The sequence below is a fragment of the Scyliorhinus torazame genome, chromosome 19 (assembly GCF_047496885.1).
Source record: "Scyliorhinus torazame isolate Kashiwa2021f chromosome 19, sScyTor2.1, whole genome shotgun sequence".
In the NCBI taxonomy this organism is placed as follows: domain Eukaryota; kingdom Metazoa; phylum Chordata; class Chondrichthyes; order Carcharhiniformes; family Scyliorhinidae; genus Scyliorhinus; species Scyliorhinus torazame.
The window spans coordinates 77,160,581-77,187,054 of record NC_092725.1 but is presented as its reverse complement, the minus strand read 5'-3'; the positions used below and the strand labels follow the sequence as shown (position 1 = coordinate 77,187,054).

The window sequence follows — 26,474 nt, the reverse complement described above, 5'->3', positions numbered from 1 at the left end:
ATTCAACGTTAATTGGTCCACTTAACGAGGCCCCAGGGGCTTCTCGCCGCAAATTAAGGCTCACCAACTGTTTCGCTGGCACCATGCTTGCCAGCTCCCTGCTAACAAGGTCGAGCAGCACTTAAGCAGCACTTGCTCAGTCAACTCCAGTCAGCTCGTAACAATGGCGCCGAGGAGATCGGCCTCACGAGTCGGCGATGTGGGCCTGGGGATGCTCCTGGAAGCAGTGGAGGCCAGGAGAGATGTCCTGTTTCCCCGAGGGTCTGGAGGGTGACCCACAGGGCAGCCAGTGCTCCCTGGGACGAGGTGGCGGCGGCTGTAAGCTCCAGGAGTGTGACCAGGAGTACTGTCCTCCAATGCTGAATAAAATTCAACGACCTACACCAGGCAGCATGAGACATCAACGCTAAACACCCCCCCCCCCCCCGAGTCCTTTCAAACCCCATACGAGCACCCCCCCAACTTTCCATGCGTCCCTAATCCTCCCTTCACCACTCCCTCCCTTCAACCCCCCAACCCTTCCCTCATACCCCCTCTCCCACCATTGGGAACCACGTGTGTGGTTAATGATGCCCTCTCTGTGTCTCCTCAGGAAAAGTTCTCCCACAACTGTCGGGAGAGGGCCCAGACTGGCGGCGGGGTGCCAGACATAAGAATCCTCACCTCCTCCGAGGAGTGGGCCCTTGAGCTGACTGGGGTGGCCTAGGACAGGGCGGCACCCACACAGAGGTTGGCGGAAGCCGCAAAGGTGAGGAACCAATGGGTTCTACCTTGAGGACCTGTCAAACATTTTTTTAAAAATTTAAAATACCCAATTCATTTTTTCCAATTAAGGGGCAATTTAGCGTGGCCAATCCACCTAGCCTGCACATCTTTGTGTTGTGGGGATGAAACCCATGCAAACACGGGGAGAATGTGCAAACTCCACACGGACAGTGACCCAGAGCCGGCATCGAATCTGGGACCTCGGCGCCGTGAGGCAACAGGGCTAACCCACTGTGCCACCGTGCTGCCCAGGACCTGTCAAACATAAGTTGTTATTGCCTTACTGACTGACCAATCCCTCCCACTGACCACATGCCCATTCTTCCGCAGGTTCTCCAGCCAACGGTGCCAGCTCATCCCGGGTGGCCCCCTCTTCAGCCTCCCACGAGACCACCTTGGAGGGGAGCACTGAGGAAGACACGATCGAGACGTCACAGCTGTCATCCCCACTCTCCACCAGCGCAGATACACGCACCTTGGTGGGAGCCATTAGTGGTCAGGCATCTGGGGCACAATCTGGTGAGCACCACAAAGCTGCTGATGTACATCAGGTGGAGGCAGGAACCCCCAGATCCCCAGGAGAGACAGCAATCGGGTCCCAGGCTGATGCTGAGCCTCTGGTACAGGGTTACCCGGAGCTGAAGGAGATGTCAGCGTCATTCCAGCAGATCCATAGCCACTTGGAGGAGTCCCAGAGGCTAGGGGCTAGGGGCTACAGGGCACTGTAAATTCTATGATTCTATGAGATATCTCCGGCAATGCGTGGGACTGAGGCCAACACTGCTAAGGTGACGACTGCAGTGGAGAGCCTGGTGCTCGACATCGGCACTCTGAGTGAAGGTGTCCAAGGTGTTGGGCAGTCGGTGACAGCTATGGCTGAGGGTCTTGGCAGAATGTCCGACTCACTGGAGGATGTCACCCAGCACCAGGCTGTCCTTAATGAGGTTCTGTGGGACATGTCCCGTTCTCAGATGGACATGGCTGAGGGGTTGCGGAGCTTGTACCAATCGCTGGTGGGCATGGCTGAAGCGCTGCAGAACATGCCCAGTCACTGAGGAACGTCACCGAGGGAGTTGACATGATGGTGCGGACCATGGGGAACCACCAGGGCTGGCAGAGCCAGATGATGCAGGGGCAGCCGGGGTTCGAAACAGCTGCCCCTTTGTCCCAAGGTGAACCTCCGGCCGGGTGACAAGCCAGACCCGTCGCATGGAGAGGCGACAGTGGACACCAGCTCCCCGGATTTCCACCCCTCTGATGAGGTCGCATCTTGCAGTCAGTACACAGGGCAGTGCCTGGAGAACCTACAAACTCCACACAGACAGTGACCCAAGGCTGGGATTGAACCCAGGTCCTAAGCGCTGTTAGGCAGCAATGCTAACCATCATTGTGCCACCTATGACAAGGATTGGTGAAACAATAATGTGGGTTCTTTATTTGAAGATCAGGCGGTACCATATTTACTGGGAGACTGTGAGATACATCTGACCTCAGCTATCACTGAAGATTATGTTCAGAGTCGTGGGACGACTAAATCACATTCTGAGTCGATGGTAGTGATTGACCGCAGCTTAAGATACACTTTCTTAAAGTACATCTACATCACATTGCAACAGCCTATTGTAGCACAATCAATTACTCACGAGACGAGAAGAGATGAAGTCAATCGAAGGCTTTATTAAGCAGACTTGTTCCCCAGCAGCTCAGTTACAGAATGCGGCTGCTGGGAGAACCCGGATTCTTATACTCCGCCTTACTGGGTGGAGCCAGCAGGCGGCAGATCCAATCAGGACCCAGTGTCTATCTACCAATAGCCTCTCGGCATCACAGATACCGTACTACCCCTAATGCATACCACCACACCTATTAAAAGCCGTAAGTTCTTCATCCCACCCCTGTTGCTATTTTTCCAATGGCATGGGGAGACGCACCAGATGGGTAGCCCAGCAGCTTTTACTAGCAGATGGAGCCCATTCAGCCTATCAAGTCTGCACAGACCCTCCGAAAGAGCACACTCCGCCCAGTTTGGGGGGGGGGGGGTTTAGATCCTCCTTTGGTGGTTCCCTGTACCCAATAGAAGCCATGCCCACAAGGTTAACCCCTACTTTAACTCTCCCCCCAACTTCTCAAAACTGGCAACCTCACCCACCATGCTGAGGCCTGCCAATCAGACCCCGCATGAACGCAGAAAGGCCTGAAGACTGGTCTCGCTTAACTCCGCGTCCTTGGGGATTGGCTGTTAGATCTCTAAGGTGGGACAACCTCTCCAGATGGAGCAGAAGTTTCCCCTTTAGCTGAGTGCCCCACTGAGTGTAAAATGCTGCGGGGCAGCCGGTATCTGCAGCGATGTGTTCCCTGTCAACTCATCAGTGGCTAGGCAGGAAAACACATTGTCTGAAAGATCCTCCCCTCTGAAAAGTGTACTCCCCTCCCCCAATGGAATGTACCACTGTAGCAAAACTGTCCGAAGAGCATTCCATGAAATGACAAAAACCTTAATAATTGAGGCGGACCATCTGAAACTTCTGAACTATTAAACAAAAGCAATTAGGGGCCAAATCTTAAACAGATTAAATTGGGAGAAATTGTTTCCACTGGCAGGACAATTAGTAACCAGAGGGCACAGATTTAAGATAATTGGCAAAAAACATCTAGTGGGGGTTGAAGCGAGTTCATTTGTTATGATCTGGAATGCATTGCCTAAAAGGGTGGGGGATGCAGGCTCAGTAATCACACAAAAGTGGGTTGGATACTCATAGAATCCCTACAGTGCAGAAGTCTGCACTGACCCTCCAAAAGGACACCCACCCCCCCAGGCCCACTCCCTCTCCCCAGCCCTGCAACCCCACTTACACATCTTTGGACACTAAGGGGAAATTTAGTATGGCCAATCAACCAAACCTACGCATCTTTGGACTCTGGGAGGAAACCGGAGCACCCGGAGGAAACCAGCGCAAACATGGGGAGAATGTGCAACCTCCACACACATAGTCACCCAAGGCTGGAATCTAACCCGGGTCCCTGAAACTATGAAGCAGCAGTGCTAACCACAGTGTTACATTGCTGCATAATTAAAAAATTAAAATTAAAAATAAAACATTTGCAGAGCAATGTGGAAAGGGCAAGGGAGTGGGACTAATTGGGAACTCTTTCAAAGCTCTGGTACAGTTATGATGGGCTGAATGGCCTCCTTCTATACTGTATAATTCTATGATCACACTCAAGCGGTCAGTCTTTGTTTGGGAAGAGAGGCAGGCAGGGAGGTGGACAGGGCGCACAGAGCCACTGGCGAGGCAGCCGCGAGCGCCCCCCCCCTCCACCCCCGAGTGATGGTGGTCAGGTTCCACAGGTTTCTGGACAAGGAGTGGGTGCTACAGTGGGCCAAGCGCATGCGGAGCTGCCATTGAAACAACAGTGTCTTGCACATCTACCAGGATCTGAGCGTGGAGGTGGCCAGAAGGAGGGCAGGCTGCAGGCAAGTCAAAGAGATTCTGTTTAGGAAGCAGCTGAAGTTTGGGCTGCTGTACCCAGCGCGCCTTTGGACCACGCACGAGGGACGGCTCCATTAGTTTGAGGAGCCCGAGGACGCGATGGACTTCGCCAAGAGAGAAGGGCTGGTGCCGAACTGAGGACTTTTGAACTTCAGTTAAAAAGTCACTAAGCCATGTTTACACATTTTTCTTGTGTTGTGTTTTGCTTTTTTCTCTTCTGTATTCGGGTTTTTGCAGGAAATAGATGGTAGTTAAGGTATTTGGTGCTGGGGCCTTTTTGTGTTCTGATCGGGGTGGTTGGAAGTGCCTATTACTTATTTTGTTTTATTCGATTTGCGCTAGCGTCGGGGTTTTCTTTGTTCCTTGTGGGTTTTTTTTCTCAGAGCAATTGCTCGAGGATGGCTGGTGTGGGGAAGTGGTGTTGATGGGCGGAGGGGATGGGTCAGAGGGAACAATAGGTGGGAGACTTGTTGGCGCCGGAGTCGAGTGTCACCAGGCTAGCTGCGTGAACTGGTCTACGGAAGCCAGGTGGGGGGGGGGGGGTGTATACAGCTAGTTTACGGCAGGGGTTAGGTTACAGGGTGTTGTTGCTAGGGGGGGAAGGGAGGTAGTTGATCTGCTGACGAGGGAGGGATTTGGGTTTAGTAACATGGATGAGTTCGGAGGTGGGGGCTGCCATGAGGCGGGCCAGGGGAAGTGCGACACAGGGGCTAGGGGCGGCCCCAAGAAAGAAGATGGCTGATCGGCGAGAGGGGGCTCGGTGCCCCCCAACCAGGCTGATCACCTGGAACGTTAGAGGGTTAAACGGGCCGGTAAAAAGGGCACGTGTATTCACGCATCTGAGGGTGCTGAAGGCGGATGTAATAATGCTTCAGGAGACTCATCTGAAAGTAGCTGACCAGGTCAGATTAAGGAAGGGCTGGATTAGCCAGATCTTCCACTTGGGGCTGGACACTAAAACCAGGGGGGTCGCGATTTTGGTTAACAAACGGGTGCAATTTGAAGTGGGTAGCACAATCTCGGATGGGGGAGGCAGATTTGTCATGGTGAGTGGCAAGCTCGAGGGGTTGAGAGTAGTTTTGGTCAATGTATATGTCCCAAATTGGGACGATGTGGATTTTATTAAGAGTCTGCTGGGGAAGTTACCTGACCTGGACTCGCGCAGGCTGATTATGGGAGGTGATTTTAATACAGACCTTGACCCCGGGCTAGACCGGTTGTGTTCAAAACGGGTAAGGTGCAGGCAATGGCCAAGGAACTGAGGGGGTATATGGAGCAAATGTGGGGCGCTGATCCATGGAGGGCTAGTCGGCCGATGGGGAAGGAGTTTTCGTTCTATTCACATGTTCATAAGGTGTATTCCCGAATTGATTTTTTCATCATGAGTAGGGATTTGCTGGCGGGGGTGACAGACGTAGAATATTCGGCGATCGCTATTTCGGACCATGCTCCACACTGGGTTGATCTGCAGGTTTGCAAGGAAAGTTTTCAGCGCCCTCAATGGAGGCTAGAGGTCGGTTAGTTGGCGGACGAGGCGGTGTGTGAGAGGGTGAGGAAATGTATGCAAAACTACCTGCAGGTCAATGACACAGGGGAAGTCTCAGCTGCGGTGCTTTGGGAGGCGCTGAAGGCAGTGGTGAGAGGGGAGCTGATCTCGACTAGAGCACATAGGGACAGGACGGACAGGGCAGAAACGGACCGACTGGTAAAGTAGATCTTACAGATAGACAGGACATATGCCCCGAGGACAGAGCTACTAAGAGAACAATGAAGGCTACAGACTGATTTCGGGGTGCTGTCCACAGATAAGGCTGTGTAGCAGCTTAGGAAGGCGAGGGGTGCGATTTATGAGCACGGGGAGAAAGCCAGTAGAATGCTGGCACAGCAACTGAGGAAGAGGGACGCGGCCAGGGAAATAGGGAAGGTAGTCGATTGGGGAGGGGGGAGAGAGAGAGAAAGTTGTTAGGAGATCCGGCAGGGCTAAACAAGGTGTTCAGGGACTTCTATAGTAAGCTTTACACCTCGGAACCCCCTGCAGGGTCGGAAGGGATGAGACACTTTCTGGATGGACTGACCTTCCCAAAAGTGGGTAGGGGGTTGGTAGACGGGCTGGGGGCCCCGATTAGGACCGAAGAAATATTGGGGGGCTTGAGGGCCATGCAATCGGGTAAAGCCCCGGGGCTGGATGGGTATCGGTGGAGTTTTATAAAAAGTTCTCTGAGATAGTGGGGCCGGTGCTGGTTAGGGTTTTTAATGAGGCAAGAGACAGAGGGGTTTTACCCCCGACGATGTCACAGGCCACCATCTCCCTGATATTGAAACGGGACAAAGACCCGGAGGCATGTGGGTCCTATAGGCCGATCTCTCTGCTCAATGTAGATGCTAAAATACTGACCAAGCTCTTGGCTGCTAGGATTGAGGACTGTGTGCCGGACGTTATTATGGAAGATCAAACCGGGTTCGTCAAGGGCAGGCAGCTGGTGGCCAACCTAAGAAGGTTGCTGAATGTGATCATGATGCCCCCCGGAGAGTAGGGAGGCAGAGGTAGTTGTGGCAATGGATGCCGAGAAGGCTTTCGACCGGGTTGAGTGGGACTACTTATGGGAGGTGCTGGGGTGAATTGGGTTTGGGGAGGGCTTTATCGACTGGGTTAGACTGCTTTACCAGGCTCCGGAGGCTAGTGTAAAAATGAATAGGACGCCGTTTGACTATTTTAGACTGTACTGAGGGACAAGGCAGTGGTGCCCCCTCTCCCCACTGCTGTTTGCGCTAGCAATAGAACCACTGGCAATTGCCCTAAGAGCTTCTAGGGGTTGGAAGGGGCTGGTACGGGGAGGGGTGGAACATAGAGTCTTGTTGTACGCCGACGACGTGCTCTTGTACATCACGGATCCAGTGGCTGGGATGGATCAAATCATGGGAATCCTGAGGGAATGTGGCCGGTTCTCGGGGTATAAACTGAACATGGCAAAAAGTGAATTGCTTGTAGTCCAGGCGAGGGGCCAGGAGGGTCGGCTGGGGGGGCTGCCGTTTAGGTTAGTAGGGATACAGGTGGCGCGGGACTGGGGCCGGTTGCACAAGTTGAACTTATCTCGGTTGGTGGAGCAAATGAGGGTCAAGTTCGGGAAGTGGGATGCGCTCCCACTGACACTAGCGGGGAGAGTGCAGACGATTAAAATGACGATCCTCCCAAGATTCATGTTTGTATTCCAGTGTCTCCCCATTTTCATTCCGCGGTCGTTTTTCAAGAAGGTCAATAAAATAATTATGTGATTTTTGTGGGCGGGAAAGCCCCCGCGGGTGAGGAGATTGATGCTCGAGAGGAACCAAGGGGAAGGGGGACTGGAGCTGCCAAACTTTAGTAATTACTACTGGGCGGCCAACATAGCTATGATAAGGAAGTGGATGGTGGGTGCGGGGTCGGTTTGGGGGCGGATGGAGGCCGCTTCATGCAGGGGCACCAGTTTGGCAGCCCTGGTTACGGCGCCCCTGCCGCTCTACCAGCCCTATAGTGGTGCCGACTTTGCGGATCTGGGGCCAATGGAGAAGGCATGTGGGGGACCTGAGAGCATCGGTTTGGTCCCCAATTTGCGACAATCACCGGTTTGCCCCAGGGAATATGGATGGTGGTTCCGAACATGGCGGAGGGCTGGGATCGAGAGGATGGGGGATCTGTTCTTAGAAGGGAGCTTCCCAAGCATGAGGGCGCTAGAGGAGAAATTTGGGCTGGCGAGAGGGAATGATTTCAGGTACTTGCAGGTGCGGGACTTTCTACGCAGACAGATTCCATCCTTCCCAAGCCTACCACTTGGAGGATCCAGGACAGAGTAGTGTACAATGGATGGGTGGGGGAGGGTCTCTATACAAAGAACTTATGGGGGCGGAGGAGTTGCAGATCGAGGAGCTGAAGCTTAAGTGGGAAGAGGAGCTCAGAGGTGAGATAGAAGAGGGCTTATGGGCAGAGGCGTTGAGCAGGGTGAACGTGACCGCAACATGTGCTAGGCTCAGCCTGATTCAATTCAAGGTCATCCACCGGGCCGACGTGACAGTGGCCCGGATGAGTAAATTCTTTGGACTGGAGGACAGGTGCGCCAGATGTTCGGGAGGACCAGCGAACCATGTCCACATCTTCTGGGCATGTCCAAAACTCAGGGGTTTCTGGCAGGGATTCACGGACGTTATGTCCCGGGTACTGAAAACAAGGGTGGTGATGAGTCCAGAGGTGGCAATTTTGGGGGTCTCGGAGGAGGGAGTCCAGGAGGAGAGAGAGGCTGATGTTTTGGCCTTTGCTTCCCTGGTAGCCCGGCGACAAATTCTGCTAGCTTGGAGGGACTCAAAGCCCCCGAAGTCGGAGGCCTGGCTATCGGATATGGCGAGCTTTCTCGGTCTGGGGAGAATTAAGTTCGCTTTGAGAGGGTCACTATCAGGGTTCGCCCGGAGGTGGCAACCATTTATCGACTTCTTCGTGGAAAATTAATCGTCGGGGGGGGGGGGGGGGGGGCGGGGGGGAGTGGAGGTCAGGGCAATGTAGATTAGGGGGGTAGTTAGGCGGGTCCTTGTAGGAGGGGAGCTGGTTTTTGCACTATGTTTATTGTTCTTTGCACACTTTTTTGTACTGTTGTTGTTTACTATGCCAAAATGCCTTAATAAAATTGTTTATCAAAAAAAAGAGAGGGAGGCAGCACAGGCAAGATTTACCATAGAGCTGACCAGGGCCTGACATCCACACATTTTCTGGAGTCACTGGATAGCAGTGAGCAGAGGCACTTTTGTTCTCCTTGGCAGAGGCGATAAAATCAATTGTGTCAATTCTACTGCTTCCGTGACCAAGCTCAGCTAACTCAGCAATTGCACTTAGGGCACTTCTGATTTTTGTGGATGATGAATTTTGCGAGTTGCATTATCATTGGAGCCTGAACAATAGTCAATAAAAGCTCTCCATGACTTCTGTCACGGCGTCTGCACATTACGTAGAATTTCATTTCAACTGTTTACTAGCAGATCTTTCAATTATGCAGCTCTGCCTCTATATTTTGCCAAAATAGAGGAAAACCTCTTTGTTGTAGATTTTCCTGGCTGATTACTTTAAAATTTGACATCCACATAAACTGTTACTTTCAGGGTTAAAGACGCAAGTTAACAGACTTGTTGGTGAATTAAGTACAGCAGAAGCAGTGCTGCAGTGAAGGCCTACAACCCCCACCTCCCTGGCAGAGATCCCCTCAGGGTGTTTGGCCAGAAATCTTAGTCGGGATAATTGCTAAGGAATCTCTTTTGGAAAGGTCCAGACCTTCAAAGTAAACCCTGCGGTTTGTCTTATAAAAGAGTTGTGGTCAAAGGCAGTTTCAGTCAGGACTGCAGGAGAAAGAGAAGAAAGGAAGGACAGAGAAAACTGAACAGGGAAAAGACATTTTACTTAAGAGAGAGAGCGGAATTCAGTGCTTTTGTTAAATACTGTGACAGGAAGCTTTTTTTCTAGTTTTCCTGCCTGATGGATCTCCCAGCACGAACCTCGATAATGTTGTTCAGTTTGTTGCAGTTCAGTCTACAAGGTAAGGGAGAATGCATTGCAACAAGTACATTCATGACTCTGCTGTCTGGAACCATGCTTGCTGGCTACAAGCTGCTAGAAAACAGAGCTCCTTTGTTACTTATTTAAGAAGGACACAGATAATCAAATTCTTCTGGGGAAAATATATTAAGGAGTGTTTCGATATTTTCCAAACATTAATTAATTTAAAATTACTCTACTTATTTGTCTTTTAGGCAATTAATTCAGCCTATTCAAACACTGGAATGTTTCTATAGGTGATGATTTGTGACTATGTCTGTAAATTTTAGTCTAGATTTCAGGATATATATGTCAGGTTTGTTGGAACCCCTGTATAAGCACACTGTCTGTGAGCTTTTACACATCAGTTGGTTAATGCGTCATTAAAGTTTGCTTTTCTGGTTGCTGCTTTTCAAACTTTTGAAAAACTCAATAAATTTCTTGCAGAACCTTGCCATGTGCTTTAGGTTGGGATCTAATTTAACAAAAAGTATATTTGCTTGTAATCTAACCCGATACATTTTCCAAGCACCATGAGTGTCTTGTTGAAGATGTAAAAACCATACATACATTGCAGAATGTTAAAATTCTATTGGCTGTCTTGACTTTTGTTCAAATGGTTGTCGTGTTGTATAGGATAATTTCTTTATCACTCTTTCCAGGAATTCTGCCTACTTGCAGAGCTCTACATGATAGTGATAGATCGTCATCAAAAGCTTTTGCGGACGCATCAACGTACGCAAGCGTTTTAAACATTATTTTTTACATAGCCTACGGCTGACGGAAGCCAAACCTATATCAATGGGTTTAAAAATGCAGATATTTCGAATGGTTAATGATGCACATTCACAAATATATTGTGGATTATATTACACAAAGATGTTTGCGAAGCAAATTACATTGAGAGTAATAATGTAATATTGATTATGATACATAGAGGCACACGTAATTGTATTTTTTTCCACGGATTACCTGCAGCACTCCCACAGATTGGGAATCACTGGGGTAACCCATTTAAAAATTGTAATATCTAGGCTGCAAGGTCAGGCCTGTTTTTGATGTATGCAAAGCTACCTGCGAGTTGAACTGGTATTGCCTGTTCTGTTTATTTTCTTCCATTGGCTGTATTGAGTTTGTAAAGTGGTTTGCCCTTTCTGTATTGGCAGTAAAGTTGTTCCCCCCCCCCCCCCCCCTCCCCCGTAGCTGTATCTCCTGGAGAGCTGTTTGTCCCTGTATTTATATTGCCTGTGATCTGTTTGCCCATAGTTGTATTGCCTGGAAAGCTGTTTGACCCCTGTAGCCATAATGCCTATAAGCCATTTGCCCTTATGCTTGTGTTATTTGTAAAGCCTTTTACCCTTGTAAAGTCGTTTGCTCCTAAAGCCATGACCAGACCCTTGAGCACTGTGCACACTTGTGGGGATCAGAAATAATTTGTGTGCAATTCTCCTAAAAGCTCTCTAAGTTGATTTTGCGGCGGGTTTTTCAGGGCGTTTCCTACCGGCTTGGCTAGCAAGTTCTCCACCGCTATTCAATGACACTTAGTCAATTTTTTGCACCATGGGGAGTTTCTCACCGGCTTAGCACACACTTAAAGGGCACGATTCTCCGGCCTCGTTGCGCTCTCGCAAAGTGAGGTCGGTGAATAGCAGGAGAAGCTGAAAAGAGAAGCTCATCAGGCAGCAAACCGTTTGTGATGCAACGGCCCGCTCCCCTAGGCGAAATCGGGATCTCGCCGTAGCGTGGCGAGAAACCAATTATCACCACTTAAGCCCTATTTGCATACAATTAATGAGAGCCACCCCATATCCAACGGTGATTTAGCGGCCTCCCCAGCAAGTGGTGACGCTGACACTCATTAGTACTCCCCCTGAAAAATGTGAACCTGGCAGAAGGGCTTCTGTGGGGAGCTGAGGAGGTTAGTAGCTATCTTTGCTCACAGGCACAGGGCACAGAGGCGCTGGGCTTGCTGCCCCAGTGCTTGGCAGGGGGTGGGGGATCCTCGGATGGGTGGGGGACCCACCATAGTGATGGGCTGCCATGGGAGGGTGAAAGGGTGGAGGTGTTGGGGGTGGGGGGTGGGGCAAACGGGGGGGGGGGGGCAACCACGCCAATGCCAACCCCTGGATTGCATGTACCCTTTCCAGGGGCAACCCTTGTCCCTGCCCGTCTGCCCCACTGACCATCCATAACCCCCACCGACTGCTGAGGCCCCTGGCCGTGCGGCTGAAGGCTATTGCTGATAGGGAATTGGCAATCATAGTTAAATGAGCACTCATACATACCAAGTGGATTCCCGTGGGTAGGCGGGCCATGTAAAATGTGCAGCACATTGCCTAGCAGCCCAATCTCACCTTGATGCATGTACACTGTGCCTGAACACTGCTGAAAGCAACACCACACATGCAGCAGCCAACATCCGAACAACCAGGGGATGGGACACAGCTCCGGGGACAAATCCACGGCCGGAAGGTGGGTGAGTGTTACAGGGAGGGGAAGATGCCTGGAGAGATGGGCCAAGGGTTTGGAGATAGGCCAGCATTCTGGAAGAAAGTGGCAGACGCATCTTACTAGTTGTGCACAAGGGTGTTTATTGTTTGTAATAATTTCCCACTCTCCCAATGGACCTTCTGAATGTCTCGGCTGCACCCTAACGTCTCCATCAGCTCTGGGATGGCCTCTTCCACAGGCTCAGCATCAGGCTGGGACCCAGCTGGGTCCTGGGATCCAGTATACCTCCGACTGCTATCCCGGCTGGGGATCCCTACCTCCACCTGATGTGCATCAGTAGCAGTGTGGTGCTCACCAGATTGTGCCCTATTAACATTTCCCACGAGGAGCTTGTAGCTGTGTTGGTGGAGGGTGGGGATGATAGCTGTGACGCCTTGATCGTATCTTCCTCAGAGCTCTGCACCGAGGTGTTCTCTTGGCTGGAGATGGGCCACCGCGATAGGCCAGCTCCATCGGCTGGGAGACCTGTGGGAGAATGGACATGTGGTCAGTGGAAGGGATGGGTCAGCCAGTAAGGCAATAACAACTCAAGTTTGACAAGTCCTTTGGCTGGGGCCTGGTGGTTCCTCACCTCTGCAGTGTCCGCCAGTCTCCGCGTTGGTGACGCGGCCACCCCAGTCACCTCCAGGACCCGCTCCTGGAAGGTGGTGAGGATTCTTATGTCCAGCACCCACCGCCAGTCTGGGCCCTCTCCCGGTGATTGCGGGAGAGCTTTTCCTGAGAAGACACAAAGAGGGCTTGTTATCCACATACATGGTTACAGTGGTGAGAGGGTGAGGGTGAAGGAAGGGTTGCAGGGGGTGGGTTGAAGGGAGTATGGGGTGTGAAGGGTTGGGGGGTGAAGGGAGGAGGGATGGTGGGAGGGTTGGTGTCACATGTGGAGTTGGGGGTGGATATTCACATGGGGCGGAATGGTCTCTGGGGGTGGGGGGTGGGGGTGGGGGTTGGAAGTTGGTGTCTATTCACTCGTGCTGCCTGATGTAGGTCATTGACCTTTTTCCGGCACTGGAGGTCAGTCCTCCTGGTCACACTCCCGGCCTTCACAGTCACCGCCGCCAGGCAGCACTGGCTGCCCTATGGCTGACCCTCCGGGATCCCCTGGGGAACAGGACATCCCTCCTTGCCTCCACCGCGTTCAGGTGCCTCCCCAGGTCAGCATCTCCGAATCTTGAGGCCTGTCTCCTTGGTGCCAATGTTGTGAGCTGGCTGGGGTTGGCTGAGCAAGTGCTGCTTGACTTTGTTAGCGGGGAGCTGGCGAGCGCCGAGCCGGCGAAACTGCTGGCGAGCCTTCATTTGCGATGAGTAGCTCGTGGGACCTCGTTAAGTGTACCAATTAACGTTGAATAGCTTTGCCGGTCTCACTGGGCCAAGCACCGGGAAGCTCACGGCAGTTTCTACCCACTGCTGGAAATCTTTCCGGAGAATCTCAGAAATTGGGTTGCCATTTTGAAAGGGTGCCTTGATCTCTAAGTGAGCTTGTGGCTCCCCCACACCCCTCCACCCATGGGTAATGTCTCCCCCACACACATGGGCACTACCCCACACCCCACCAAGTGAGGGCACCCTGCTATGGGGGTGCCCCCTTCAGACCTCCCAAGCCCTTTTACAGCACCCCCTCCCTTCCAGGACACCCACCCGTCAACCCCCCCCCCCAACCTCCAGGAGGCCCCTACTTACCTGCCCTGCACACCCCCACCCTTCAAACCTCCCCCATCTTCCTTTCATGGGCATGGCCCCCTCAGGCCCAGTCCCTTGGCAGTGCCACCTGGACACCCTTGCACTGGCACCCAGACAGTTCTCCAGCCAGCTTGGCAGTGCCATTTGGGCAATTTGGCGGTGGCAGAGCCAAGGCGCCCACGTTCCAGAGGGAAGGCGAGGGGACCACCCTGCATTGACCCTGACCACCCTGAGGCCTCCCATGGCCTGGGAACCCCCAGATGCTGTTCTGCCTGGTCCACGTCCTTGTGGACCAGTACTGATCGGGCCCGGCTGATCGTGCCCTGGGGAGGCTGCCGAAACGAAGGAGGCCGGTGTCTCCTGGGTAGGGCCCCGTTTAGAAGGTTTGTGATCTACTTCCGTGAGTGCTATATGGTCCTGCTTCTTTTAGGCGGAGTTCCGAATCCAACTCCTCACGGGACTTGGGTGAATTCCACGAGGCGTGGAGGCTCTCCTGGGATTCTCTGGCCACGTTGTGCTCTCACACGTGCTGTAGCGCCAAGAAAGACCTTGCTCAACAGCCACTTGCTGTTTTTCTTTGGCTTCGGGAACTTTCTCTCCGCCGAGGCTGCACTTGAGTCATTTCATTGCCACTAAATTGCACCATAGTAACCTTGGAAATGGGTACAATACAGATTCACCAGAATGAAACTGGAGGCTTGAGGATAGGTTGCATAAACATAGGGCAGAATTCTACAGTCGGTCGGGGCAGGGCAGTAAAATGCAGCGAGCCGTTCAAAAGTTCATTGACTTCAGTGGGATGGAAAAATACTGCCAGTAGGAGGGGCAGTAAAATTCTGTCCTTTGTTTTTATTTTCTTCAGTGTTGAAAGTTGAACGGCAATCTAATTGAGGTGTTTCAAATGATAAAACGGAGGTGATTTTATATTTAAAGCTTGGCCAGTTGAAATTAAATTTGGAAACATTTTTTCACAGGGGAGTGTAAATATAGAACACCCTCCTTCAAAATGCTGTAGATATTGGATCAATTGATATTTTCAAGAGTAATCAGTTGATAGATTATTATTAGATAAGGGATTCGAGGAATATGGAACAATGACAGAATAATGGAGTTAATGTAAGGATCTGGCATAATGTCATATGGCATGAAGAAAATGACACAAGGGACTGAATAGCCTACACGGTTTCTATATTCACAGATGTGCTGGTTAGCTAGGTTTACAGGAGAGGGCAGACGAGTGGGCCTAGGTAGGGTACTCTTTCAGGGGGTCGATGCCGACTTGATAGGCCAGATGGCCTCTTTCTGCTACGTAGCGATTCTATGGATTCGATGTTAACCCCATGTAACTTTAATAAGGTTTAAAACGTCATACACTGAGGAAATAGTGACTCTCTGCAACCAATCCCAGATGCAGTCAGACCATGCGCTGATTATTTTGCCACAGCTTTTTCCATGAATTAAGAGAGCAATTGCTTTGCAAAATTTTTAAAAGTGCAAATAAACTTCCACCAAATTAAGTTCCCAATATACAAACCAAAGGACCTATAACTAAACAAAGTTAAACCTGAGGCAGAATTTTATGCTCCCAGGCTGATGGCTTTGCAGTTGGGTTGGTCCATAAAATGCAATGAATGTATTTCCCAGGTGAATATTAAATCTCTATGAAGCCACAGGACTGGGTGAGATATGCCTGCTTCTGCATCTGCCCACAGCACCCACTTGCTGTATGTGAAATCCAGCCCATTGAGTCAACTACTTATACATGAAGTGCTGAGATGCATCTGCTGGTGACTTGATCTTTGTTGAGGTTTGGGTGATATGGGGAGGTCACCTTCTTAGCATAATCTGGATTGGCACACATCACCAAGATCTCATCTTGCCAGTCCAGCTTGAAATATTGTGGTTTAGTGTTCAATGTCTGGTGGAGAGGCAGTTCATGGGGCCATTAATTATACCTTAGTAAGAAAATAGCAGAGACCTATTGACCTTTTTTTAAAATCGGAGGAGTGAAATATTTATACTCAACGTTTCTTATCTTCAAGGGTCCACACTATGACCCTCAGCTTCTCCACTTTCACTTTTCAATTGCCTGATTTGCCTGCTCCACCCAGGGTGTTTTTCTGTTAGGCTAGGGGTGAGGAAACTCTTGGCCTGAGTGTCTCTGTTGGCTTCGCCCCTGTTGTGCTGGTATCCCTTTTGGAGTTGAACAAAGGCTCTACCCACAAGGCACCACATCAGATGGCAGAGAATTTCCAGATCCAAGATGTAATTATCAGTCCTTTGACTTGATTCATCAGACATATGACAGGGGTTTGCTGGAAGAGTGGAAGAGTCACGGAGCTTTATTATCAATGTTGAAAAGAAACAGAAAATTAAAAAAATAAACTGTTTTAAATGGGTCTCCAGCAAGTTTATTGAATTATTGACTTATATGTTTCTTACAAAAGTAACTACTACAGGTTTTGTGACAGTTAAAATATGTGTGTATACACTGTTGAAATCCTTTTAAGTCTGTGTGTTAGTGATTAAAGCCAGATACAGATGATTGTGCAATGTAACCTTTGGTTCACACACTGTCTTCTCCAGTTACAGTCCTTGTGTTGCCAATTGCGCAGTATAATCTGATGATAATCATATGAACCATAACGAGAGATCTAGCACAAATTCCTTGCAGCAATTTACTGTAGCAGTCCCAGAAGACGTGCTGTTAGGTAATTTCGACATTCTGAATTCTCTCTCATTGTACCCGAACGAGCGCCGGAGTGTGGCGACTAGGGGGTTTTCACAGTAACTTCATTGCAGTGTTAACGTAAGCCTACTTGTGACACTAATAAAGATGATTATTATTATTACTACACTAAGTTCACAGTTAGATGATTATTATTATTACTACACTAAGTTCACAGTTATAACAGAAGGTTGGAGAGGAGGTTTTCAGTGAATGTTTACATGTTGAATTCCAAAGACAAAAGTTAACCTGAAAAATGCAGGAATTTTAGGTTGTTTGATGACTAACCTTCTGTTTTGATGAACTGAGAAGTGCTCTAATCACTATACAGTCACAGTGCCATACTCCTTCTTGATGACAATGCAGAGATAGATGAAGAATCTAGAAATAATTGGTTATGAAAAGAGATGCCAAGCCACAGTTGGCTAGGAACGGGGAAATGATCATATAATTAGGGCACTAATCAGCAAGTCAGCCACATGCAGGGGAATTTAAAAATATTTTATTGACAAAGTTAAATTGTGAAGTTCTCTGCCTGTTGTTCATTTCCATTACCTTTGTACTTTGAAAACTTGTTCAGTCTCTGGTGCATACTTCACAGTGCTTCACAAGTTAATTAAGTTATAGTAACATACATTTTGAGAAGGATTCACCGCCCGGTAGCAGAGTTCTGATGTGGCAGAGAATCTTGTTTTGTGCAAAAAATGGAATTGGCACCGTTGCGATGCTCCAGTTTGCCCCCCATGCCAGCAGGAGGATGCAAATGGATCATTTGAACCTATTTGCATCCTATTAATGGGCTGGATACCGGATTCTGCATACCTCCATGATGCTCTGGCTCTCTGGGTTGGGATTCACGCAGGCATTGATTGGTGCAGGTATTTGCCAGATGGGCCAATGGGGTAAGTATTCAACGTAGGTGCTCCAAAAGTCCATCAGAGGGCCTCCTCCCCCCACAATGCAAATCTTGCCCAACCTCCCCTACCAGAGATCCTCACCAGACCCTCCCAACAGACCAACCCAAAAGACCATCAGAGACCTCCATAAGACCCCTATATCAGAGACCTTCTTTAAGACCCCCATCAGCGACCCCCACCACACCCCCCCAACCAGACCTCCCCATCAGAGACTCTTCCCTTAAGAGACTTCCCACATCAGAGACTCCCCCATCAGAGACCCCCCATATCAGAGACCCCCCATCAGTGATCCATCCCCATATCAGAGTCCCATCCCCATCAGCCATTCCTGCCTGTAGGCTAAAGAGCAGGCCACGCAGAAACAGTGAACAATCACTGCTTTTTCACTTACATGTCCCTTAAATCTGCTGCCTCTGACAGAGATGTAGAAATCAGCAACTGTTACTTCTTGGAAAACCAAAACTACATCACAAAGCTTTAAACCCCCTCAGATCCTTTGATCTGCAAGGCTTCTATTCACTTTCAATGAGAAATAGCTTTAAGTAGGCTGTAATTGACAGGGTAATAGCTTCTAGAGAGCCAGGTGTTTGGATTGTTATTTTCATTTCCCTTCTTACTTGCAGTGGTATAGGTGCTGCTGAGTGGGCTCTCACTTCTGCGATGCTGTATTCATTCAGATGATGGCCGCCATTGAAAATGTTGTCCTAGTTGAAGCCTTCGGCTCTGCGGAGTAGTTCATCAGAGCTCACTTTGAATGCATCTCAGGTACCCTGATGTGAACCTAACCACAATGTCTATTAACATCATGCTTTCAATTCCTCTTTTTCCTCAGGAGAAATCACTTAATTGATTTGATATGGTCAGCAGCTGTCAATCATAGCTAGATGTTTATAAACATTGGGCACGATTCTCCACTCCCACGCTGGTTGGGAGAATCGCCTGGGCCACCAGAATTTCCCGCGACGTCGGTCCGGCGCCCTCCCGCGATTCTCCTAAGCGGCGGGAACGGCACGGTCGAGTTTCGCAGGCCGGAGATTCGCCCGAGACACCCAAAACGTCGATTCTCCGGCACCCCTGCTATTCTCAGGCCCGGATGGGCCGAAGTCCCGACGGCGTGACCCCAGTTCACGCCGTCGCCGTTCACACCTGCTTTTTAAAGTCGTCAGCCAGTCGTGCTGGCTGACGCTGAGCAGGGAGGAGGTGAGCGGACTGTAGCGCAGCGCCCGGAGACCGGGTCGGCTTCCCTGAGAAGGCTGCGGCCAAAGGGGGGGGTGTGGGAGAGTGTGCAGGTGGGAGGGGGGGGGCGGGAGAATGTGCAGGTGGGAGGGGGGTGAGGGAGAGTGTGCAGGTGGGGGGGTGAGGGAGAGTGTGCAGGTGGGAGGGGGTGAGGGAGAGTGTGGATGGTATCGTCCATCCACGGATGCCACATGTCAGCCGCCCTGATATGGCAGGACGGTGACGAGGACACGGCCGCAGGGTGCGTGTGGCTGATGGGCACAGGCGAGTGGCACACCGGTGAGCAGTACGGTGTGAAGTGACCGTTGGGCGCACAGTGACCAGGTGTTATGCTGGCTGCGTATCTGCAGCGCGACCAGGCCACCGGGGCACACAGGTATCCCATGCAACCCGGCTGGCGAGGTGTGGAAGAACCTCCGTGTAACATGTCGTTTCTCTGCCCAAAACCACCCTCCTGCAGGTCACCATATATGCCAACCAGACAGCGACGTTCACTGGGAACATTGACCGCCAGACGGCAAGGAATGCAGAGGAAGTGCTTGGGGGGGAGCAGGAGGAATAGGAGGAGCAGGTGGAGCAGGAGGATCCACTGATGGTGGTGCCAGGCGCCACAGACGTCCAGCAAGGCCGAGGGTGTACCGTGACAGAATGTCGTTCGAGGCCCTACCGGACATCACATGCAGGAGGAGACTACGGTTCAGCAGGGAGACGGTCGCACATATATGCCAGCTGGTGGCGCACCTCGCACCACGTGGAATGGGAGGAGGACACGCGATACCAGTCTCCGTCAAGGTGACGGTGGCCCTAAACTTCTATGCGACCGGTTCCTTCCAGGCGCCGAGCGGGGACCTCTCCGGGATATCACAGGCATCGGTCCACAGGTGCATCAGGGCCGTCACCGACGCCTTGTACGCCATTGCGGACAGGTACATTCAATTCCCTGAGGACCGAGCACAGCAGGAAGCACGGGCACGTGGATTCGCCAAGGTGGCCGGGATACCGATGGTCCAGGGTGTCATCGATGGTGTGCATGTCCCCATGTGCCCGCCTGCAGACAGCAGGGACGTGTTCCTGAACAGGAAGGGCGCATACACCATGAACATTCAGGTGGTGTGCGACCCCCACATGAAGATCATGCACGTGTGTGCAAAGTACCCCGGCAGTGTGCATGACGCCTACATTCTGGCACAGTCGTTCATCCCCGCAATGTTTGATGGATGCCCCCCCCCGGCTGAGGGGCTGGTTGCTGGGCGACAAGGGCTATCCATTGAGGTCATGGCTGCTGACACCAATACGGAGGCCTCACACCAACGCGGAGAGCCTATACAACGAGGCACATGCAGCAACCAGGGGTGTGGTGGAGCGGTGCTTCGGGCTGCTGAAGATGCGCTTCAGATGCCTGGACCGATCAGGAGGGGCCCTGCAGTACCAACCCGACAGGGTCGGTCGCATAGTTGTGGTCTGCTGTGCGCTGCACAACATTGCCATGCAGAGGGGAGGAGCCGGAGGGAGGACCCGACGGCACCGGAGCCAACGCAAACGAGGGGGATGGGGAAGAGGAGGATGCGGAGGATGAGGATGATGGGGCGCATCAGGGTGGGGGGAGGGGCGCAGGACGCAGACACTGCCCGGCTGCTCGTTACGCCCAGGAGGCTGCGTGACGGCACCGCCGGGGACAGCGGGCACGCAACGCTTTGGTGGCCGCACGGGTCACGCGCTGTGGGGGTGGGATTCGCTGAACACTGCCACTTGCACCGTCACTCGTGTACACGGGCACCACACAGCACACCCCCCCTCCCCCCCCCCCCGCACCGCGTTCACTGCAACAATTCCACATCACCTTACCACTGCGGCACTACGGGATTGCACAACATTGATGATTGGGTAAGCGGGTGTGAACAGTGCCATGTTGAATGATGACAGCCCTGCGATGAGCTGTGTGCTCAGATTCGCCAGCCGAGGTCTGACTCATGGCTATAGCTGAACCATGCACTCCGGTGGTCACAGCCTTCGTGAAGGATATTTCACCACATGCCCGTGGGGTGGCTGGCGTCGGTGTACCGAGGACAACGGTGTCCGATTATGTGGGGGCGGGCGGGAGGAGGGGGGGGGGGGGGGGAGGGTCACCACATCCGGAACAGACCTTGAACGGCTCGTATACCATGACGCCAATCGGGCACCCTCCCGAGCCCCCTGGCACCGGACATAGCGCACAGTCTTACAAGTCAAATTTAACAGTGCGTTCATTCGTGATTCGTGTGGTGAACATAGGTGCCCTACCCACTACAACTAAACTGTGCCCTGCACCCGTGCCAACTTCTTATGTACCTAACGACTTTGCCTTACGGGCCCTACCACTAGGTCTAGGTGTGTTCCCAGATGGTACAGCAGGAGTGGAGGTGGACTGCTGTGAATCACGGCCTTCGACATGGCTCCCCGTCGGCACACGTTTCCTGGGGCGGCCCAGCTTCGATGGGCCAGGCTGCTCTGCGGGCGTGCTGGATGGCGTGGTGCCACCCTGACCTGCCCGCTCCCCACCAGATGCGCCAGGGACAGAACGGGGGGGCGGCCGAGTGTACCGGGACGTCCCTTGGTGGAGCTACCGGGATGGGTCCCAGAACCTCCTCCTCCCTCGGGGAGCCCGGTGGGCCCCGGGCCTTAATGTGGGACGGAGACGCGCTCGGAGACATGCCCCGTCGCACCCCCGACACCTGGCGCTGACAGTTCTGGAGGCCTGCAGCGGTATCGACCACGGTCCGAATGTTCGCCAGGGAGTGCCACATTCCTGCCAAGGTCTGTGCGATCTCGACCTGTGAGTGCGCGACACCATACACCACGTGCGCCAGGCGGTCTATGCTCTTCGCGACCGACTGCTGGGACTGAGCCATCGCTTGCTGGGATCGGGCCATGGCACGGTGAGACTCAGCCAGGGCCCGGAGAGCGGCGGCAATGTCGTGTTGGCTCTGGTGCATGGCTACCTGTGAGAGGGCAGCCCGCTCCTGGTCCATGGATGACGTGTGCACGGGATGCCCAACGCCTTGCAGAATCTGACCCATGGCCAAAACCCCTTCACCCATTGCCTCCACCGCGGATGAAACCGTGCGGTGTCGGTCTGGGTGGCTGCGATGAGCGGCACCACTCCCTGCTCCTGGATGAGGATAGACTCCTCCAGCTGCTTGTGCAGGTCCTGGAAGATGGCCCTCATCCCGTTACTCAGTCCCTGGGTGTCCATACGCATCGGTTGTCCGGGTGGGTCAATTACATCCAGGAACCCGGGAACCGTCAGGGTGGCAGCTGGTTGCTGGGCCTGGGCTGCCCCCCGACCGTCCAGCCCCTCGGCTGCTCCAAACTCCACCTGCTGTACCGGCTCGGCTGTGGGGTGCGCACCAGACTGTGACCCGGGAGACTCATCACTTATCTGCCCTCCGAGGTGAGTGTCTCTGCGATGGTGAACGGTGTGGGAGACAGCAGTGCCGCAAGCTCGAGGTCATCATCCGTCAAGAAGTCTGGTGTGGACTGGTCCCTCTCATGGCCCGGCGCAAGCTCCATGCGGGCCATGTCGTCTTGACCTCCAGTTCGATTCAGCGGGTGTGTGGCCGTGATGTGGGCTTCGGCATGACTGTCCACCCTGTGCCCCTGACTAATGTCTGTCCCGGAGGTCTCAGCGTCCCGGTCCTGTGCCCAGACTGTGAGGTCTGCCCTCCTGTCCGACCAACTGCTAACCTCTGGCGTGCGTCCCTGGGTGCCATTGTGGTGGGTGGCGTTGCGCTGCTTCCTGGATGAGACGTCCCTGAAGGTTCGGCCGAGCCCTGGGGAACATAAAAGATTCGGGGTTCGTTAGACACGGTGGCCCAGGTGTATGGTGGTGGTGGGTGCACAGTGTGAGGGGGGATGGGATCTGGGGTGCAGTGGCCAGAGTGTGAGGGGGGATGGGATCTGGGGTGCAGTGGCCAGAGTGTGAGGGGGGGTGGGATCTGGGGTGCAGTGGCCAGAGTGTGAGGGGGGCGATGACGGGTTGGGGGTGGAGAGGACATGCAGGGTTCTCTCACTTGCTTCTGCGCCTCCGACCTGGCATGGCGCGACCTCCCGGGAGGCGGATCCCCAGCGAGGTACAGGGCCCTCTGCTCGTGAATGGTTAGGGGTGCAGGACCGGAGAACCCCCTCCGGTTCTCATGCGCTCCCACTGTTTATGCGCTGTCTTGTCCTGGGGGGGGGGGGGGGCGGGTGGGGGGTCGGATAAAGCATCACCATTAGGCGGGTATCATCAGGGCATGCAGATATTGACAACATTGTTGCTGGTTCAGGAGACAGCACGCCATGGGTTCGCTCCAGGGGGGTCCCGAGGCTCATGTGGGTCGAGTATAGTTGGGCACCGTGACCCCCCCCAAACCCCCTGAACCCCCCAACATTGCCCCTGATGCCCCAGTCCCCCCCAATACTCCCAATGCCCCCCCAACCCCCCGTGACCCCCCAAACCCCCTGACCCACCCCAACATCGCCCCTGATGCCGCAGTCCCCCCAACACTCCCAACGCCCCCCCCAAGCCCACTCCCCCCCCCCCCCATGCCGGGGGGTGGGGGGGGTGGGGGGGAGCCTGGGGCACCCTCATGCCCCAGGGTGAGGTCGTGCAGCTTTTGCGGCACTGCTCCCCCGTCCGGGAGGCCTGCCCCACAGCACTGACTGCAGTGCCCACCTCACCGCGCTGGATGGCTGGCGATGTCCACGTCTTGGGCAGAGGGTGTCCCTTCTCCGCTCCACCTCATCCACCAGGGTGTCCAGGTCCGTATCCCGGAACCTCGGTGCGGCTCTTCGGGGCTCAGCCATCTCCTCAGTTCTCCTCCGGGTCCTCTGTGCGCGGTTCGCGCAATTTATGACACAGCGCTGCGTCATTCGGGCGTCGCACGGTGACGACGCGGCCTTCGCGGAACGCCCCCCCCGAGGTTCTCGCGGCCCCGATCCTAGCCCTTTTTCGGGCCCTGAATCGGTCTGGATCGGGGCCGTTCCGCCCCGTCGTGAACCTCAACGGCGTTCACGACGGCACGGCCACTTCGGCGTGGGAGTGGAGAATCGCGCCCATTGTGTTTAGGTTCAAAGCAGGGTACCTGAGATGCATGGTACCCCAAAATTCTTTAAAGTGAGCTCTGATGACCTACACCGCAGAGCCGAAGGCTTCAACTAAGACAAACATTTTCAATGGTGGCCATCATCTGAATGAATACAGCATCGCAGAAGTGAGAGCCCACTCAGCAGCACCTAGACCACTGCAAGCTGGCCCCACCCCCTGCACACTCCGATTACCACAAACAAATGAGCATTTTTACGATTTATCCAAGCTCTTCTCTGCAAAACACCAATTAGGATCCTCCAGAGCCGTAGTGTAAGCCAAGGGAAAGCAAATATGAAATATGTGGCTGGATAAAATAAAGGTTTAAAAGATGAGCAGAGCCAGAGCTCGCAAAAACGCGATCGTTCCCGTGCTCATATCCTGTGACTCCCTAGTTACTCTCATTGTTGAACTGAACCAAATAGGTTAATCAGTGTCTCAAGACTGCAAGTTCTGTACTTCAATTCATATGCCATCCTGGGCTACTCAACAAAGTGCAGTATGAATTTAGTGTTGGTATTTGGCCATTGTATCTACTCATGCCTAAAGTCCTCCATATATCTCAAATATTACCATCCCAGAACTCAGAAAATGTCCCATTATCCTTAAGGCATTGAAGGAGATAATTGGCAAATGCCATTTTGTGAGTAAGCGCATCTCTTAGATATGTCTCATCGGGGGAACACAGTGGCACAGTGGCTAGCATTGCTGCCTCACGGTGCTGAGGTCCCAGGTTTGATCCCGGTTCTGGGTCACTGGCCGTGTGGAGTTTGCACATTCTTCCCGTGTTTGTGTGCGTTTCACCCCCACAACCCAAAGATGTGCAGGGTCGGTGGATTGGCCACTCTAAATTGCCCCTTAATTGGAAAAAAAATGAATTGGGTACTCTAAATTTATTTTTAAAAGATATATCAGATCTAAACATGATTGTCTCCAATCTCCTTTCCAACTGATGACAACAGCCAGAGGGAAAGAGTTAAAGATTGCAGGTCTGGCAGATTTTTCACACGTGCAGACACCGATAGACTGGACACTTGTAGCCATCAAGACAACCTTCAACTATCTGAGGACATTGTCACCACAAGTACCCAACCTGAATAGTTATGGTATTGTGCATACCATCACTTAACAAAGAGAAGGGAGGTGCAGGAAGAAGAAGGCTGCAAGGTTCATCATCTCATTCTGTTTCCTTGTGTCTATCTTATCTAATCTTGCATAAATGTTATACTCCTCCATCAAATCTTAGCTCCAAGAAAACCAACTTCAGCTTCTCTAACTTAGTCTTGTAGCTAAAGTCTCTTGTTCTGGGAACCATTCTGGTAAATCTCCACTGCACTCTCTCAAGGACTTCCTAGAACTGAGTGCAATATTCTAGTTGTGGCCTAACCAGAGCTTAATAGATGTTCAGCATAACTTTCCTGCTTTTATACTCAATACCTCTAGTATTTATGAAGTCCAAGATCCTCTTTGCTAACTGCTACGATCCCAGCTGATGTTACTATGACAAGTCAGGTCCCAGGTTGGAACCTGTCCTGATAGATCCTAACTTTTATTTTTTGTTTAGAAACATGAAGGCGGCTACTGAACCTTTTCTAAAATTGGGGACGCCCAAGAAGTCAGAATTGGAGGAGCACAGATATCTTGCAGGGTTGTGGAGCTAGAGGAGATTACAGTGATAGAGAGGAACCCTTTATAAACTTTTGTGGAATTTACTAAAGAGGAAATTATACTTGATAGGTGGTATAGATGATGAAGATTGAACATCACCTGGAAAACTTTAGAGAGATGGTAGAATTTAAAAATAGTGTCCCTTTGGGAATAAAGTCCCATCTAGAAGACCATAAGGTTTCCAAGGTAAGGGAGGGTGCATTAAAGGCAAATGTTTAGGTGTTGTCTCAAAAGCATGTCAGCGATGGGCCATTGTTTGCGAACTCAGACAGAAATTGGAGAAATAAGAGATTAGAACAAAATGAGGAAAATAGCTAAGAGAGACAGTATGGAAGTTAAGGTTGATTAAAGGGTGCCGACATGTGATCTTTATCATAAGAAACAGCATGTAAAGTCAGACTATTAAAAATTAAAAAGCAAAATGATAGCATTTGTGAGGATGCACAGTACTCTTCCAGCAAATACTGTCCCAGTGGGTAAAAGTGTTGGCAAACCTGCCGGTTCTCTTGTATTTACTGCCAAAGTAGGCCAGAGTTCAGGAAATTATGGAATTTTCTGTTTACAGGTGGAGTGCCATCAATCTTGTTTGAGACAAGAAAGCAAATTATTATTCATCGAGGTACTTGAGCAGCCCAGTCACTGATGTTGGTGAACTGACCTTTCCTCCAGAAAATTCACAAAATAAAAATATATTGATACAAGGTATTGATGGGAATTGTTTGTCCATTCTTTTCCATAGAGTTAATTTAAAAATTAACTATTCTGTAACTGTGAGGGTTATGCCTAATTTGCTCAGAGAAATATAGAAACATACATAGAAAATAGA

General features: G+C 51.9%; 1 protein-coding gene across 3 annotated transcripts in view; it reads left to right on the top strand.

The window, feature by feature from the left end:
- Positions 1 to 9,466: 9,466 nt before the first annotated feature.
- The window catches only part of fbln1 (fibulin 1), a 345,473-nt gene continuing 328,465 nt past the window's right edge, over positions 9,467 to 26,474 (top strand). Inside the window, exon 1 of one of the 3 annotated variants that reach the window (XM_072484570.1) lies at positions 9,467 to 9,808. In XM_072484570.1, coding sequence (XP_072340671.1) covers positions 9,748 to 9,808 — 61 coding nt within the window. In that variant the 5' untranslated portion in view covers positions 9,467 to 9,747. The remainder of the gene's footprint in view (positions 9,809 to 26,474) is intronic. The other 2 variants (XM_072484569.1, XM_072484568.1) reach the window with 2 other exon arrangements.